Here is an 18,424-nt window from a genome sequence, read left to right on the forward strand (position 1 = left end):
CCAAGTCAGAAGCTACAAGAAGATGCCCTTATAAAGTATGCGTGCCACTACTCCAGGTATAAAAGCTTTGCTTAGTGGGTCCTTCATTGATTTGGGGATTTGGAATTGTTCTGTTTTGTCTTGGATTGTTTCTGGGTGTTCTGCCAAGTGCCAGGCGCTGTGCCAAGCAGAGTCTCTCAGGCTTTCCACTCCCACCACTTCTGTCTGTGTACTTATGTTCCCAGACTGGTGCCACAGCCACAGCTCCTGGCCTGGTGATCTTGGCAAGGAGTGCCCACCATGCTTGCTCCCCAGCTGTACCTGCCCCAGGTACTTCATACACTTTCCACTGGACTTCCTCTGGCTGATGCAGCTGGCAACAGCACTGAAACAGTTTAGCAGATATAAGGACAAGCTGAATTTCTGCAGCGGGCAAAGAATTTAATATAACAAAATGAAACCTTTTTACCACTGGTTGCTGCTTCTTCTTCCAGGCTGATCACTAGCAGAAAACAAGAAGATAAAAAAGGCTTTTCCTGTTTTTCACCATTTTAGTGTCTGGTCAGTATGTAGATGATGTACTGATACTGGGCTTGATGCTTCTCCCAAGTTTCCCAGGTAGTGGCTAAAACTGGTTCTCGTTCCAAGGGATCTACCACACACATCCTTGCAGTGCTACAAAGCCAACATCATGTAGAACACTCAGCTGAGGGGCAGGTGCATGACACCAGACAAACCAGGTACCAGGCAATATGCCGTAGCACAGTGTAGTAAGTTGTCTCATACTCTTTGTCTAATATGGCAGAAAAGTTGTCCTGCATTGCTGTCCAATTGGATCTCTTTCCAAGGGAGTTATTACGCACACACACGCATTTGTACTGCCAGATGACCTGCACAGCACCAGCAATAGTTAGAGAGAGGCACACACAGATCATGGGAGTCCTGACAGTTCACATTAACAGAATTCTAGGTCATGAGCTATAAGAAAGCTGAAATACCTGAAGGTTTCTTTCATGCAGCATTATGGAATGCTGCATGAAAGAAGGCTTTCACCTGCAAGAAAAGTGCTTTCTTGGTGTGGAAAAATGGTTCAGAAGGTTGTGGGGGTCTAAAAGAATCTAAAAGTACAGCTGGAGTTTTGATAGGAAAAAGGAGATGAAAGAAGTGCACACTAAGAAACTAAACAGATTTTGTCAAGGGATGAAGAAAATAACTATGGGTAAGATTCTACATCTCAATGCAACCTGTTGTAGGCCTGGGAGTGGTGTTAATAGACAGGTAGATGTGGTGCCTGGTACTGCTCACTGATATCTTTTGTCAACATCACACGCAACTCAGCAGTTAGCTTTCACCTGAATCCAGTAGAAAATACAAGTTGCTTCAAGAAAAGACAGAAGACAGAAGGAGAGCTTTGCTAATATGACATTTTTCAACCTACAAATGGGCTTCAGCTCTTTATGTTTACTTCTGTTCAACTGGAACAGCCCTCACTCATATTCCTTCCCCTTCCAGCTCTGGGAAAACACAAGTTGAAGAAATTTCCAAAGAAATCTTGCTTTCATTTTCTATAACATCACAGGCTGAAAGCACGGAAGAAGTGAGGAAAGTATTGAGGCAAACAAAGCAGGGTGAAAATTTGCACTTCTGTCTCAAAATGCATTTCAGAAGACTTAAAAAAATGTGCCTTCTGGCTCACACAGGCCAGACCTGGGTGTGTTCTTTCTCTGGCCAACATGAGGGAGTGCAGGTGTGATTGAGAGTTTCTCTTTGTCCTTGGGGCCATGGCTTGGAAAGGCACAGCTCATCAACACCCATCCATCTTTTTCCAGCCAACTTACTGCATGATTCAGGCATGTATGTTCCCTTGTGGATCTCCCAGCAGACAGAAACTATAGGCACTGATGAAGAGGCCATGAAAAATAGTATCTGACAGTTTCAAAAGTGCTCTGCTGGGAAGAAAGAAATCCAATAAGGAATCCTGCAGAGATGACAAGGCTGCCACTAGGATGGTTTCTCCCATACAGGGATATACTTCTTTCATTCCGCTTTCCTTTTAGAGGAGTGAAATTACTGTTCAAAATTCCTTTGCCTGCATTACACACAATTCAGAGAGCAACATTTCTCATATTGGAAAGACAAGAACTCACAAATACCCTGAAGCAGAATTGCAACGCTTACATTTGTTTCCAGTTTTAAGCTCTCACCAGGGACTAGAAATCAAAGAGTCTGTGCTGCACCCCAGAAGTGTCTGCATTTCACTGGTGAGTCATGTGGTGCTCTGCAAGTCAGATCCAGTGTGTTTTTATTTCTAATCGCATGGAAAGTAAAACACATCCTTGCTATGGCTGGAATCTAACACAGACTCAATAACAAAATAAAGCACTCATGAGATTTTATCACTGCTAATGCAAGGGGGCCCAGCTGTTCAGCAACATTCTGATTCTGCAAGATTTTGTTGCCTTTTCGCTTGCAGTAATGCAGTTAGAAATGACAAGCAAAGGCACATTTTCGAAGCACACATATGGCTCTGTTTCCAGTAAAATACAGATTGTGCAGAAGAATAGCTTCTTGTGCTCAGGCACTATGACGCTATGGAAAATGGCTGATACGATTTTGTATCTTAAATTCCTGTTCCTTGGAAAGTGATAGTCTGTTTTGCAAAATCACTTCTCCCAGAAGATTACTGTTTCATCATATAGCAATTGCTATTAAGAATTAATATCTGCACATAAATCACAACCAGCTACTACTGATGATTATTTCACAGCACTGGAATTAGAGAAGAGATGGAGCAGATAGTGTTTTAGCACATTAGAAAGGAGAGCACACAGCTTGTTTCCATTGCTCTGCATCTAATGCAGAAGTGCCTGTGCAAAATGTACATAGCTTCCCCAGACATGGAATACCATGAAGCTGAAACAAAGCTACCCTGAGGAACCAGAAGCTCTGGGGAAAAAAAGCTTTGTCCATTTGGATTGAGTAGTTTCCAGTTTGGGGCTAATCCTTAATCATAGGAGAATCTGAACTGGCAGCATCACTGGTTCTCTCTTTGGAATCTTATATAACTGGAATATGCCTGGTATTAAAGCTTTATTAAATAATGAATTTACTATTTGTGAGATGAGTCATTGATCTATATATGGAAAATGGGGTCATTAAAGGAACACTTTGCAATAGCTGTGAAAATGATTGTTGTAATGCAAGAGACTACAATTACAGCTAAGATCTCATGTATGAACATAACAGTTATGCCTCAGAAAGCATAAGATGCAGCTTACAGATAACATTGCCTATAAGGATCACTGAGGATAATCAGCCTGCCCTCCTGCATTTTGCCAATTGCAGCTATAGATTCTTATTCCCTTTGCAATAATCCACAGGAGAAAAAGTTTTCTTTCTCACCCTTTGCTCTTTCTGCCATTACCAGACTGTCTAGAGATATCTCACATGCAACATAAATTCACAGATAAATGAAAGGAGAAGAATCAACACAAAAGGAACTGAAAAGGGGATGATGTCCTTCATTTCTCAGAGAAAGCAACTGTTACGCTGCTGGCTCTTCTTTTGAAGTTGAGACCACATTTGGACATCTCCACAGCTACAGTGGGGAAAAAAAAGAAAGTAATAATCTGTGTTTTGTGGGTAATATGTTTGATTGTGCATTTACAGTACATAGCAGTGTTTAAGTCAGTTTGTTTTGAGGGACTATGACCCTAACTAGCAATGTTACAGACTTGAAAGCCTTCTAAAAATTCTGAAAAAGAGCTATAAATTCCCTAGCTCAGTTTTGTTTCGGACTGCCAAGAAATACATAAGCAAAGTTTCTACATATGGTGCTCCTTCTCTATCAATCTGCAGTGTTAGCAATCAAAAAATGATAATCAATGGAAAGGGAAAAAAAAAAAGATGGTTACTGTAGCTGACTCTCAACGTGCCTTTGCTGTAGAAGCCAGTTTCTGTAGGTGTTGTTGAGAGCGCAGTCAGCTGCCTGGTATGTAGAAGGTCAGTGCTGGGGAAAAAAAGGATGTCTATCTTTTCACATCAAGACCAATAGACACTATTCTGCAAAGCATGTAAGCAGATCTTGGTGAGTTGAAATAATTCAGCCACTTAGAGCAACCTTGTTGTGCTGCGTTTACAAGCTTTGTGCATCTTCAGGAGAGGAAACTTTCTGCATGCCACGAAACCCACAACTTCACATATAACTGACCATAGCAACGTTTGCACTGTAGGTGTCTCTCAACACTTCAGTCTTTCAAAATATAAAGATGAGGTACATTAACGCTTAAATATAGGAATAACAGATGAATCTGAGGTGCAATTACTACACTATACAACATCTAACAGACAGTAAAATATTCTGCCTGTTCCTGCACAGATATTCCTCAGAGCAGTAATACAACTTCAGAGTTAGAGATGTGAGGATTTTTATTTAGAAATGTAATTAATGTTCTGTCCCATCAGAAGTCTAGGAAGCCAATGTGAAGGCTATATGATGTGTGATTTTCTCTTACAAAAAGCACTGTCACCATGACCACACACTCCATTTAAGAAAAAATACTTTGAGTTTTGCACACAAAAGTGCAGGTGAGGGTCAGTGCATTTTACACTATGTAAAGTTTAACTGGCCTCTTTTGTGCTTTTGGAGGAGACACTAATAAAAATACCACGCAAGATGCAATGACTGAGAATTACGTGGGTTGCTGTACCTGGCTCTCCCTTTTCAGTTTCAATAGGAAGCAAGAGAGAAAGTACTTTGTCTTAAACCTAACTGACAAAGTCAGGTCTACTGTAGAGTGCTCTATAAAACAAACTGGTTGGCTGTTAAAATAATGTGGATTCTCATGCTTTTATTTAACCTGCAGATGTCATAGACCATATCCATCCAGGAAGCTCTTTGAATTGGACTCCTCCTCCTTTAGGAGATTTAGGGATCCTAGATTACATCAGCTGCTTCTATTTTTGGCTTTCTTCTCTGAATATGTGGCCAGACTGTGACAGGTACTGACAGCTGTTCTACGAGCTGACTCAGAGGCTGCTCTCTGTTTTAGGCAGATCTCCATTTTCAGCCATGTACCTGCAAAATGCTGTGACAAATTCCTGTATATTTGCTTTCCAAAGCTTTAATGCAGTTCCTTAAGTAACCTCACATCTTCTCTGGGTAAGAAAAATAGATTTGTGTAATTCTATCATGACCACTGCTCTCTCAATTGATGTTTAATCTAGCAAGTTATATTTATTGAGAATAAACAGTATGAATTTAATGAATAAAAGCATGCACTGCATTTCATCTGGCATCACAAGGACTCTCCTGCTTGAACAGAGCAGAGCCACCCAATGCAAACGGTGCATCCCCTCTGCCTACCTACACCACACGGAAGCAAAGTTTCATCAGCCCAAATAGAAGAGATAGGCCCCTGTAATCGCAAAGACAAGGCATGTTATGACAATAAAGATTTCTCAAGTCTTAATCAACCCAGCTTTGGTTTAAATATTTGGAGTGTTTAAAGGGTTTCTCTTAGATCTTAAAAGTTGTGCTGAATCACAGAAGCTCCCTATCCTTAGTCTACATAGAGATAGTGAAATAGTCAACCTCAAGTAAAAGCTTTTCTCTGGTGCGCTTGGTTCCACAAACACAAAATGTACAGTCATCTGAATAGTTCACTTGTCCTCTCTTAACAGGTCTGCATCCCACAATCAGAGGTTATAATCCTACTTTCTTTCTAGCAAGCCTGTACATGCAGGAGGGGAGTGGGAAAATAGTAAAGAAATAGCACATTTTCTTCTTTGCATACAGCACAGTTTTAAACAAAGCAGATTAATTAAACTGCAAAGAAGCAGCTTGGTGTTTTGGGTTGTTTTTTGTCGTTGTTCCAAGAGGATTTTGTTCTATTTTTGAGAAGGAAATAAAGAAATGTAAACTTTTTAATGGGTTTCAGCCAAGTTCTCCAGTTACATTTCCACCACCAATCTCTCCCACAGTCTTTACCTTCACAGTGAGGAGGGTCCACTGCCCAGGCTAGAATGTCACACAACTGTGACAGCAACTCTCTGCATGATCTCTTCTAATGGAAATACCTGACAGCCCCCGCACTGCTGGATCCCGAGCCATGGGCTGATGTGGCCATGAGATGTTGGCATGTTAACAAACACTTCACAGCAGGATTCACTGAATGCATATTTAATTCCTGTTGGTGTGTTTCTCCTGTTGGGCAACAAGTCAACGTGAATACAGCACTGGGTTACAGCTCTTTCCTGCTTGGCCCTTTGATCTAAAGCTGCCCTGATGTCCGTGTGAAGGCCTGCAAAGATACAAACAGGAGAAACAAGGCCTTTTCTTTGGCTGACATCAGAGTAGCACCACATCTCTTTTGGTAATCATGTGCTTTGGAGCTTACTTAATGAGACAGTGCCTAAGGCCACTAAAATGCCCATAACTCTGCTTTGCCTACTGATATGTGCACAGTAGACACTCTTGCAAAACCTCAGCCATGAGCTCTCAAGCTTCACACAAGCAGAAGCAGAAACGTGTAAGTGTAGAAAACCTCAAAGTCAAACATGAAGCAAGGGAGGTGTTAACCACAAACAGCTCTCTCTTCAGCGAGTGCACAGTGGTTCTCAACAGGAGGCTGGAGACAGCATGCACAAGAAATTATATGCTATAATATTTCATGTCTGCAGCCATCACCACATCAAACCCCAGCCTAACCCTAACAACTTGAGAAAGGCACTGGAGCAGTCAGTGAGTTGCTTTTCTAAACAGACCTTTTATATAGCAATACAATTTCAGCTTTGGAGGGGAGGGTGGGAAAGGGGAGGAGAAGAACAGTGTTCTCACGTCAGTTTCTCAATCAGATTGTGTTTCATTCCTCCCGCTTCTGCTTATCCAAAATTTGGCTTTGTTCTTTCATTTGGTGATAGATGAATCCTAGCGTCAAATGAGACAAAATCATGCTGAACAAGTCTGTTCAAAAGTAGCACATAAAGATCAATAATAGCAATGAATTAAGAAGCTGATATATCAAATCCTGCTCGTTTTGAGCATGAGTTCATCTGTAGATGCCCTCCACCTGTTCCAAGCAGCCACAAAATGTGGCATTTGAAGAGCTGTTGTGTTGCATTTTAATGGTAGCTAATAGGATCACTGGCTTTTCAACATTCTTTCACACATTAAAGCTCCTCTAGAAATAACATTAAGACAAAAATTTAATTAGCATAATTCAGCACTAAAAAAAAAAATAAAAAAATCCTAAAACCTGCCCTTGGAACAGGTTCCTGTACCAAAAATAAAACAGAGCCCCACACAGTCACAGCACAATTAATTTATTAGCATATCTTGTGAGTCATTGGTTTTGATCCAGGAGACGTGACAGTTTTGGCTCTAGACTGATTTCAGAGCTACTCAGGCCCTTGTTAGTAGAAAGAGGTTTTAATAGGACTGAGTGGGCTGAATGAATGTTCCTTCTTGATGTGGGGAATTAAATATTTTCTTGTCTAAGTAAAAACATAGCCCGAGCCATTGCTCCAGGTCACAGTGCCTCGTCCCACTGGGAGCAGTTCCAGGCTGGTTACCACCAGTGAGTGTTTTATTCCCATACCCACATTCTCGAGATGCAAGGAGCTCCCAGAAAAGCTATCAAGATGATGTTACGTATGGCACTGCTGTTCATCTACTAAAAACCTTCCCTCTTATACATAAAAATGTGTCTTTAAGTGGCTGACGGATCACCACAGTTACTTTGGGAGTGAAGAGTCTTCAGAATATTGGCTTCAGAACATAAGGCAGACAGACATAAAGCAGACTCAGTTTTCCTATCCCTGAGACAGCAAATACCCATGTTTCTGGTTCCTAACCAATCTCTCCACTAATACCTTTGAGGAACTGATTTGTTATTCTCGGCTACAAAGGTACAAGGATTACAGGAGTAATCTGCCTGATTAATTACAGCACGGAACATAATTCTTATAAAACACCTGAAAAGCATTCAGCTACAGGAGAGGGGTAAATCTTTAATCCAGCTTCAACTGGCCAAGGCATGGGCTGGTGTCAATACAGGGCTGATGAGCGCTCCCATGCAGCCCCTACAGGGCAGGAAGGCACTAGGACTGGGTCAGCTTTTGTAGAGCACCAGGGTATTCTTGTAGGGAGAGGGCTAAGAGGAGCATTAACAGGTGCTCCTTAGACACTATTTAACAAATACTCCCCAGTCACAGTGGTACCGTCTCTCATTCAACCAATGTGTACCACACTGTTTCAGCAACTTGTCTCACAAAGAGCCCCCATAAACTGTCAGTCTGTGGAAGGGAAGCATGGGCATTAGCCTCATCCAGACAACGAATGCTGTTAGGGGCTTATCAGGTACTCCCTGCCCAGAGCCACGTTCTGCTCCACAGATATATACATACAGCAGCTGGCTGAGCTTGGAGGGGCTGCTGCACCTGCTAGAGACACTGGGTGAATTAACCTTGGTCGCTTTTCACCTTGCTGTAGATGGGCTGCCACTAAAACCACACTGTCAAGTTCAAAGGTAGTACATACACATAATACACAGATAGCACTGAACACCTACAGCATTGCCCACTACTGAAAATACTGAAAGTAATCAGCAGATGGCACATCTTCCCCTCACAAACTGTTTTCAGTTCTGGTTACCAAAGCTTAAAGACCCAGCAGAAAGAGAAGGCACGGAGAGACAGCTCGTATGTTATCAGGTACCTGGGCAGTTTGGACTGAAGAGAGACAGGGAAGCCACAGTTTTCAAAAGACTGTTTGTAGCGTAATGGACAACAGTATAAAGCAAGGCCTCTTATTTCCTCTCATAGTTGAGAACAGAAGGATAGATGGGATTCGGTAAAAACAAAAGGCAGCTCATTCAGGGTCTATAAGAAGTAAAATGTCCTGTGGAGAATGAAATTATATTAGTTCTCATTGTCGGAAAATACTGAGGCTGTAGAGCTTAGTGGGATTAAATAATAAACATTCATGTGAAAGAGGAAGGATGTTTACAATAAACAATGTGCTTGTTTTTTTTAAGTTCAGGACATAAACACTGATACTTCAGAAAAAAAAAATCATTAAAGTATAACATATAGAGTTTGAGCAACGCCTGGAGGAACAAGTTCCAGTACTTTAAGTTTGAACAGCGATGGTAACGCAAGTAATTAATACAAATGGTCTGAGAACAAAATTTCCCAGAAAAAAAAAAAAAGAAAAAGGCTGTTAAAACTTGTTCAGTACAAATGCACTTGCACTGTCCTTTAAAATGTCTGCTGCTGGCCAACATCAGGTACAAAATGCAACTCTGGGGCAGCCGAGTGCTGGTCTTCTGATCAGGTGATTCCAGTAAGCCCTGGTGGCAAAGCATGTGAGTTTGGTTTGGGCCGCAAAGAGAAACAGTGATGTTCTGAAACAGGTTAGGACAACTCAGAAGCATGTTTGCAAGTTTGCTTAGCACAAATAAGGTGTAAAACTAGGTGAGATACTTCCTCCCTTCCTCCTGGCTCATGCAGGACTCACAGAATGTTAACTGCAGTAATTCTCACAGCTTTCATGGTGACAAAATCCAGGGGAAATATTTTCATTTGGAACATGGGAATCACAGAATACAGTGCCAGGTCTGTGTCTCACTTATGTCGCATAGGCATTTTTTCTAACACTTGAATGGCAACAAGTTAAGTAGGCTTAAGGAAAAACCTTCAATCCTTTCTATATTTTTAAGCCTGCTGGTGTTACGAGTATAAGCTAGAAGTTCAAACCAGGTTAAACGAGAGGTGTGACAGCACCGTGTTTGAGCTGCTGTAGCATTCAGGCTCGGGGGAGGCTGAAAGTAAAAGCCAAATCCTTCCCCATTTCCCAGACAGGTACAGCTACTGCCACTCAGGCCTATAACACAAGTGTCCTCAGATCTCCTCTCATTTTAATTCCTAACAGAGAACCAGCAGTCTGCAGCTTGTGCCTTAGGTACTGTACTCTCTGTCAACAGTCATAGGACAACACAGCCAGCATGGAGCCAAGCACAGCAATACAAGGACCAAGCCTAGCTCTTCAAACAGAGTTATCAGCACAAACACACTGCAGATATTTGGCCCTCAAGAAAGAGCACTAACAGATCAGATCTGCCTCAAAGGGCAATTTGCAGGTGTTCTGACATTACATGTTTCAAAGATTCCTTTAATTCTTTTTAAAAATAAAGTTTCCATGTATGATTTTCAAAGTCCATTGAAGCACTTGTAAGCCAACTGCACAGTAATCACAGGAGAGGGTAAATTAACTGTTTAGTTTAGCATTCACACCCAAAAATCAGACACCTACGCAGGTCAGCACTTTTAGACTAAGCTGCTTTGTAGAAGACAAATTAAAACTTCTGGCAGTCACTGCTTCTTCAGCCCAAGGCAATTTCTAAGACACTATCATCACTTGTCCTATCGCATGACATAGCCAATCCACAGGCTGTGCTGTCTTCCATTCTTGCCTTGATATTTCCCAGGTACCAAACAGCTCAGTGCCTTGAGTACAGACCTTGCAGGCAGCAGGCCAGTGTGTGACTGAGTGAACCCAAAACATGCACATTTGGCACAAGTTCCATGTGTCTCAGACTGTATTATTACTCCATGTTTGGATCATTGGTCATGCACTAAGGCTGCTCATGAACAGACCTGTCTTCTCTCTGGCTTGGCTGCATGTAGCTATAACACACCACTGTGAGCTGCACAACTGTTATTGCACTTAGCTCCTTTGTTTTTGTATTTTTCTCCCTACTCAAAAATAATCAGTTAGCCTAGAAAGTAATTAAGGCCTTGGAGGAGAAAATTACGTCCATTTGTTTGAAAGAGAGAAGGAATAAACTGAAGTGTTCAACACAACTTGTATTCTCTCAGTATTATTTCTATCCAGGTTGAGAAGGTCTGACCCTAAAACAGAAGTAGCTTGATGGCAATGAATGCAGACCCTAAAGTCAAGTGAACCTAATCCACTTGCACTGAGAGGAATGAAAAGAGAAACTGTAAAAAGGAGAGGAAGTGTTGTCCAAAGGCTGCACATACTCCAGGAATGTAAGAAACTGGTTTGTACCTCAAGAAAACTACTCACTCTAGTATTTGATCGGTGTCCATACTCCAGAGTATTTCTATGCTACATGGGAGAACTATGAACACAGAGATATTAAAGACTAAGATCACAAAGGACAGTTAATAACAATGATGAATAAAATATCAAGATGAATTCCCTGCAGTGCTGTTAAACTGTGAATCAACACCTGAATGTTTAACACTACATTTGGATTTAAAGAAAAGTAATGGTGTCTATTCCAGTCACATTGAAGTCACATTTTTAAGTCATTTAAAGTAATCATGAGAGCAAGAAAGCTATCATCTCTTAAAAATGAAGATTTACTCTCACACAAACAACTGATTCCAGGAGATGCTGCTTTATGGAGAAACAAAAAACAAACCACAGAAGAACCACTATATTGAGAAAGCAGCAATAAAGCCGTAGCATCTGACAACCAGAACTGTGTGGCACAAGGATTACAGCTGGAGGGACAAGCACCTCTTAGCAGGGACAGACGTTTTTAGAATCTAATATTCAGAAAAGGTTCCTCCCAGAGACATAACGGGGGGAAAAAAAGGCCAATTGTTAGCCTGCTGCTCAGCTCAGGTCAAATATTCTCATTTATGGAATCCAGAGAGACGTGTTATGAAAAAATATGCCAGAGTTTGGCGCCAGCTTCCAAGCATCTCACCTCTCTTTGCAGTGTTTTTCAAGTGCATGAACATAGTAAACTGGTGAACAGATTTACAGAGATAGGCATATTTTCATTTCTACCATTTCTGTGTGTTGAGCTGAAGGAATAAGCACTGATTGCATTACAGGACTCAGATAGTCAGAACAACACAGGCTAATTCATCCTACCAGTGTGCACTCGCTTTGTCTGCTCAGAGATTAGGAACTAAAGTGAGACCAAAGAACCAATCATTGCTGTTTTTCTCCCAGTTCTATGTTAAATTATTTTCCCAGTGTCCAAATGACAACGTACATTTCCACCAGTCACAGGCCAGAAGCCACAGCCTTCAGCTGCTGCAGGGAGAAGGACAATACGTTGAAGTTCCTGGGGATACGTTGAAGTTCCTGGGGCTCAGACATTTTCATTTTAGCTTGGTCACTTTCTTGATCCAGGGTATGTATCTGCTGACCTTTGTGTACACACCAGGGGAATCCTTCCGACCACAACCATAACCCCAGGAAGTGATTCCCAAAATGATCCAGCGTCCATTTGACTTCTGACACATGAGGGGCCCTCCGCTGTCACCCTGGCAGCTGTCCACTCGTTTATCTTCAGACAGGTTCCCAGCACAGATCATGCGGTTCGTGAACTTCTGCCCATAACGAACCTCACAGTCTTCCCGTGGCAGAAGAGGCACCACCCCCTGCAGTAGTGTTCTTGAATAAGACTTCCCTGGAACAAAACAGACCAGCTAAACCAATTCACATACAGACAACAGCAGCAAACTGGAGTAACAGTTCTCTGCACAGAAACAGATACTTGTACATTTCACATCAAGATTATGGCGCAGAATTAGGCCAAACTCAGCATCTCTGAACAACCAGAACTTCAGAGAACAGTACTGCAAAACCAGACCACAAAAAAAGAGCTGTAAGATCAAAGAAGCAGGGAAGAGGTTGGAGGAAAGGGTTAGATCAAAGGATGAGTCTTACTCCTGGTTCTGCCAACGAGTAACTTGAACTTTGTTCAGCTTATTTCACCTCTTTGAGCCTTCATTTCTTTGTCTCTTAAATGACAGTGTTTTCACAAAGGAATAAATGCAGTAACATCTGTGAAATGCTCAGTCCTCAGAGAAGTTTTGGAACATGTTTCAGAAGCATCCAAATATTATTCAAAGAGAACTTACTTCATCTTTGGCCAGACTTATCTCTATTTGCTCAAATCTTGGTTACTACAGCCTCAATCAGAATTTAAGGTTCGTGTGTTAGAGTGCAAACTTCTGGTGCTCAAGATTTAAAGTAATTTACAGACTCAGGGTAAGTTCACAAGGTGGTCGTTAGCTCATTTGGAAAGATGAGTTTGGTGTGTGGGAGAGATTCTAGCCATTAAGTTCCAGTACAGCTTCATGGAGTTACATGGCTAAACTGCTCTTTGATCCTCTGCAGACACCCCAAAGTGACATGTGCACCTGGTATAACAGACTTCAAAGGCAAATCTATATTTTCAATCAAACACTCGAGTAACAGCTAGAAACAGCTGGAAAGGATGATTAAGTCCAAAAACAACAGAAAAGCTCCTGGGGCTATTTGTGTTTTGGCAGCAAGTCTTTCTGAACATATGGATTTTCTCCAGTCACAGCAGCCCAGAAAGGTCTCCTTTCCTTAAGCCCCACTTTGCATCTACGAACCCCAAATGAGGAAGGAGTGCACAACTGGTCACAACATCTTACTTACAGTTTAGGTCTCTCTGCAGACTAATGCATCCGTGTCAGAACACCACCAAGCCCAGGATTTTAAAACACTTCCTTGATAGTGTTTATGATTTAGTCATTTATACTTTCTAGAATATTCCCTGCTCCCTTTAACCTAGAAGTTTCAGAGCAACGTTGTGCAAACCGGGTTGTCTCAAAGCTCATGCAGAAACCAGTGTCAGAGCCCAGCAGTCCTTGGAGCAGTATGGAGATTCACCACAGTGGCCAGACTTCCAAGAAGGGTCACCTACTGTACGGGAAGAGCACTTTGTCTCAGGTCACTCCCCAGGCACATGCTCTTTACAAGTAAGGTTTGTGAGGAAGACTCCTTCCACTTCTGAGCCCTCACTTTACTAGTGTGATAGCATCAAGAAGGCAGGAGACCACAGAAACATGGGGGACCTCCCTGAACAATATACAGATTTTGTGCACCAGCTCTGCACGGGTCATTGCCTGAGGGCTCTGCTGTGGGCAAACATGCATGCAGAAAGGGGAGAGAAGGAGAGAACTGTGATCAGCTGGCAGCACTCCTCTCCCTCAGAGTTTCAAAAGATTGCTGTGGCAACTTCCATCATGGACAGGCTTCAAGACAACCTCAATATCAGAAGAAAACAGTGGCACAAAAATTTCTTTATTTCCTGATCCTTAATACCATGCACTTGGCACAACTAATAGGAGCATTAAAAACATGTCCATGAATTGAGCAGACATAAAATAATGATGCAAACAGATTCCTCAGTTCAGACTCCCCCCATCCCTATCTTGCTCCTCAGAGCTGTGTCACTTACCTGTGTCTCCCCAGCCAGAGATGATGCAGGCTTGCCTGTTTATGTCAGACTTCTCTTTCCCATCAGGAAGGCAGATAGGCAGAACGTGGCTATTGAAGGAGAGACAGTGCCCCTCTCTGCCTCGCATTCGGACCAGGGCAATGTCATTATCATTGCTGCCAGCCCAGTAGTTCCTGTGGAGGACAATCCGCTCCACAGGCAGCTCTCTCTCAAACTCATCCTTCACACCTGTGTGGTAGTCACCCACCCGCAGCAGGTAGCGTCGCACATCAACACCAAACCTAGAGAAAAGGGCATGCAATACCTTGATATTTCTATGAAGGGAGAATTAGACTCATGCAAGTCTCAGCTGCTTTGAGACCGAACCACCTCCTCACAAACTTATAAAGAAGTGCCAGCCACAGGACTGTGGGATCTCTTCCCATAGATGTGATAATGCCAGCTGTTTCAGGCACTATTTACCATACACAGGACTTCTTTCTATAAGAAGGGCTACAACAGTTGTAACAGGCTTATGGCTTTCTCTTTTCAGATTTCCTTAAAGTTCCGTGAGTTGACTCCATGATTAATAGCAAAATGCTGATTCCCTTTAAGGTGTAAAACCTCAAAGTTAAGAGGGCAGGTACAAGCAGGGAGGGATAAAGCAATCCTAAATTGAGTCATTCCCATAAGTGCTTCAAAATCACACACATCATAACCTGAAGGTCTCGGTTTAGAAACTTTGTTCATGTGCTTTCACTGGGCTCGGAGAACAACCTCATATGAGGTTATCTTCTTTGCCTTTGAGAATCCCCTAGAGCTCCCCACTTACAAACACACCTTTTGAAGCAGTGGGCTGCAGTCACTACCCAGCAACTGCTGATCAGTGTTGCCCCACACAGCAGACGGGTATCTCTCTGGAAACCCTTCAACCGTAGTGAGGCCTGCCATGGCCAACCACCTCTGAAGAAGAAAGAGAAGAACAGTGAGCATCACATGCACAGGAACTGTTTGCTTTTCCTGTTCACTCTGCCCTGTCTGAGCTCAGCTGGCAAGCATTCTCCCCTAGACAGACAATTGGTTCAAATGAAGTTAGGAAAGCTGGAACCTGTTCTGGCTTCTTCAGCAATTACCTGAGAGATTTGTTTCCACCTATGATCCTTTTCTTGCGACGGTGAAGCAGGCGCATGCCACACACACTGGACTCTGGACCTGCATAGCAAAGTTAGCACAGTTGGATTGATACCTTCAGCTTAAGTATCAACAACTGCTGTCACAGAGCCAAGATATCACTCCTGTCCACTGAGAGCATTAATTCTCCCAGTAGTTGACTGCATTGTGTTGTACAAAGGAATTTATATAAGATTTGTCCCCAGTGGTTTCCTCAGTTTTAGTGGAGGTGCTTACCTCCAGAATTCGCAGTCCTGTGGCAAGAATTGGACCTCTACAGCTATTTCCTCAGTGCTCCAAAACCCAAAGTTTGCTTATAGTTACTGCTCTAAGAAAGCATATAATGATATGACTCAAGGGAAGTTCTGCAGGCTCAAAGACCTGTCATGGTTAGAGCTCCTCCAACTAGTCTAGACTAGAAGAGACAGTGAAAACAAAGGAAGAGTAACTAGGAGCTGCAAGAGAGAACATGCTTATCTTGTAGTTAAAGTTTCAACCAAAAAAAAGATAAAAACTATAACGAAAAAGCACGCAGAAACCCTAGACCTTGTGCCCCAGATTCCTGTGTAGAAGAAAGGGCACATCACCTGCTCTCCTGATATCTTGGACCTTCTCTTCCACATAGTCACAAATCACACCAGCATCTTCACTGTGCCAGCAGCTGTGAATCCCAGTGTCAGGCCTGACACACTGCCCCAGGGCGTGCTCTGTGCCTCTACACTCTACACTGTCCAGATGGATGGGCCCTTGGCCTTCACCAAAATAAGCCATTGCCCTGGCTTTTGCTGCACCACTGCAATGAGAAAGAGAGCAGCTAATGTGAAATAAGCAAGACGCAGGTGAAACTGCTGCACCAGCATGTTTTAAAGAGAAGTTACAAGAGAAATGAATCTCCCAGAAACAGGTTCAGAAATAAGTATTTCTCCTGAGAGTGATTTCTATTTGTAAGATGCATGTGTCAGTTAGCTTACCTGAACCCCAGTTGCCTGCAAACTACTGTAGCATCTCTGTCTGTCCAGCCATCATCACAGACGCTGCCCCATTGTCCATTCAGGAATACTTCAACTCGTCCCTCCTTGGTGCTTTCTCCATCCACCAGCCGCACAGGAGGTCCTGCAGGAAAAGAAAACAGGAGCTGCTGCAAGCAAAGATACCAAAGAGCACGAGGTGCCCAGACCTTAGTTTTTATAGAAACTGAGGAAATGAGGAGGAGATGAGAAGGCAAAGAGTGGTGATCTATACAACAACCATGTCCCTCATTTCAACTCATGGCAAAATTGGTGCACATTAATTTATTAAATACACACTGGAAAACATTAGATCATATTTCTGAAAGCTAAGAGGAGAATGAGAACAGAAAGAAAGTTATTAACTGCTGAGCCAAGAACAGACAAGCTTAAACATGCCTTGGAAAGAAATCCATTAAATTAGAAAAACTATTACATTATTCTAAGCAAGAAGAGTGTTCAACGTCCAGGAAAAACAACAAAAAAAAAATTGGATGGTATATATTCCAATTTAAAAAAAATAAAAATAAAAAATGGATGACAAATTGGAAAGTTTCCTGCAGTAGAGAAAACAGAGCATGAGTCCTCATATAAACAAAGAGACTATCAACATAGTTCTCTTCAATTGCCATCTCTCTACCGGTCTGTCTATACATCCTGAAGAACCACAGCTCTATGGCTCTGCCCCAAAGCAGCTGGGGCTTATTCCTACGAATCCTTCTCAAAAAGCAGTTCTCACTGAGGCAGCACAGGGAAAGCTCCCACATCTGCCAGAGTTTCCAAAGGATCAGACCAGAAAGTGATGTTTTCCCTCTGTCCAGAGCAAGGCACAAGTCAAGTTACCCAGGCTGCCAGTGACCGTGTTGCTCTCAGGGGAACAGTGGACTCCCACATCCTCAGCGTGTGAGCAGTCATGCTGCCCCCAGTTGCTATGGGGACAGTCCAGGAGGGAGAGCTCTGTGCCCACACAAGCCACATCATCCAGCAAGATAAAGCCTTGGCCAGCAGCATAGTCCGCTTCAGAGGCCAGGGTAGCAGGACCACTAGAGGAAAGAAACAGAACATAACATCAAAGTCATTGTAACTCACTAATCCCACAGAGCATCCCAAACTCAAACCCAAAGGAAAACTCACCAGGAGACATCCACTGTGACACTGGTGGTCTCTCAACCTAAGTTATTCAGTGATATACAAGACAGCAGCCAATCAGCTTGCACACCTCATCAACTTCACCTTTCATAGAGACCATTAAGAAATCCCTACTACTACTCTTTTTTGTCCTAATGGTCTTCCTTCAAGTACCAAAGCAGGTCATACAGTTCAGCAGCAGTGCTGACAGCTGACACTGTTTAGCAGGTGATAAAGCTTAGCTGACAGTGCAGGCAGGATGGTAATGCTGAACTGATACAGCTGGAAATTTAAGAAATAATAAGTAAAAAGTCTAACTTCAGTGAGAGGTTCATTAAAACAGTATTAAGCCTGATCAAAATAGGCCAAAGCAAGAAATAATTAAGGTAGGTATATATATTTTTTTCCCTGGGAAAGGATGTGGACACCTATTATTCTTTCCCAAATGAAACTGCGTAATGGTAATAACAAAGACAGTGCTGAAGGAAGTAACATCCAGCCTATCCCAATAAAAGGGACACAGAATCTAAACCTTGACATTAGGAAGCACAGAGACTATAAACACTCTCAGTCCTACCTGAAGCCCAGCTGCCTGCAGACCACCTGGGCACTGAGATCTGTCCAGCCATCATCACATACTGTGCCCCAGTCTCCATTGTAATAAACTTCTACCCTGCCTTCGCTGGGGCTGCGACCACCAGTCAGCCTTACAGTGCCCTCTGCAAGGGGTAGGAGAAGGAAAGATCAGCACTCAGAAAGGGAGAGAATAAACAGCCTAAGCCCCACTGCTGAAGAATCTCTACAGACCATGACAGGAAGAAACCAAAGACAGTTACCTAAGGATACTCAAAAAACAAACACACCTCAGCCTTTCCATGCCACCTGTGGAATGCAATGAGA

General features: G+C 42.6%; 1 protein-coding gene across 3 annotated transcripts in view; it reads right to left on the reverse strand.

The window, feature by feature from the left end:
* Positions 1-7,286: 7,286 nt before the first annotated feature.
* The window catches only part of LOC107315795 (neurotrypsin-like), a 24,216-nt gene continuing 13,078 nt past the window's right edge, over positions 7,287-18,424 (reverse strand). For all 3 annotated transcript variants that reach the window (XM_015866510.2, XM_015866509.2, XM_015866508.2), the window contains exons 9-16: positions 18,102-18,243; positions 17,240-17,439; positions 16,361-16,502; positions 15,977-16,182; positions 15,353-15,431; positions 15,060-15,182; positions 14,241-14,521; positions 7,287-12,434 (exon numbers count right to left, since the gene is read on the reverse strand). In XM_015866510.2, the coding sequence (XP_015721996.1) occupies positions 12,124-12,434; positions 14,241-14,521; positions 15,060-15,182; positions 15,353-15,431; positions 15,977-16,182; positions 16,361-16,502; positions 17,240-17,439; positions 18,102-18,243 (1,484 nt within the window). In that variant the 3' untranslated portion in view covers positions 7,287-12,123. The remainder of the gene's footprint in view (positions 12,435-14,240; positions 14,522-15,059; positions 15,183-15,352; positions 15,432-15,976; positions 16,183-16,360; positions 16,503-17,239; positions 17,440-18,101; positions 18,244-18,424) is intronic.

This window comes from Coturnix japonica, chromosome 6 (genome assembly GCF_001577835.2).
Source record: "Coturnix japonica isolate 7356 chromosome 6, Coturnix japonica 2.1, whole genome shotgun sequence".
NCBI classification, from domain to species: domain Eukaryota; kingdom Metazoa; phylum Chordata; class Aves; order Galliformes; family Phasianidae; genus Coturnix; species Coturnix japonica.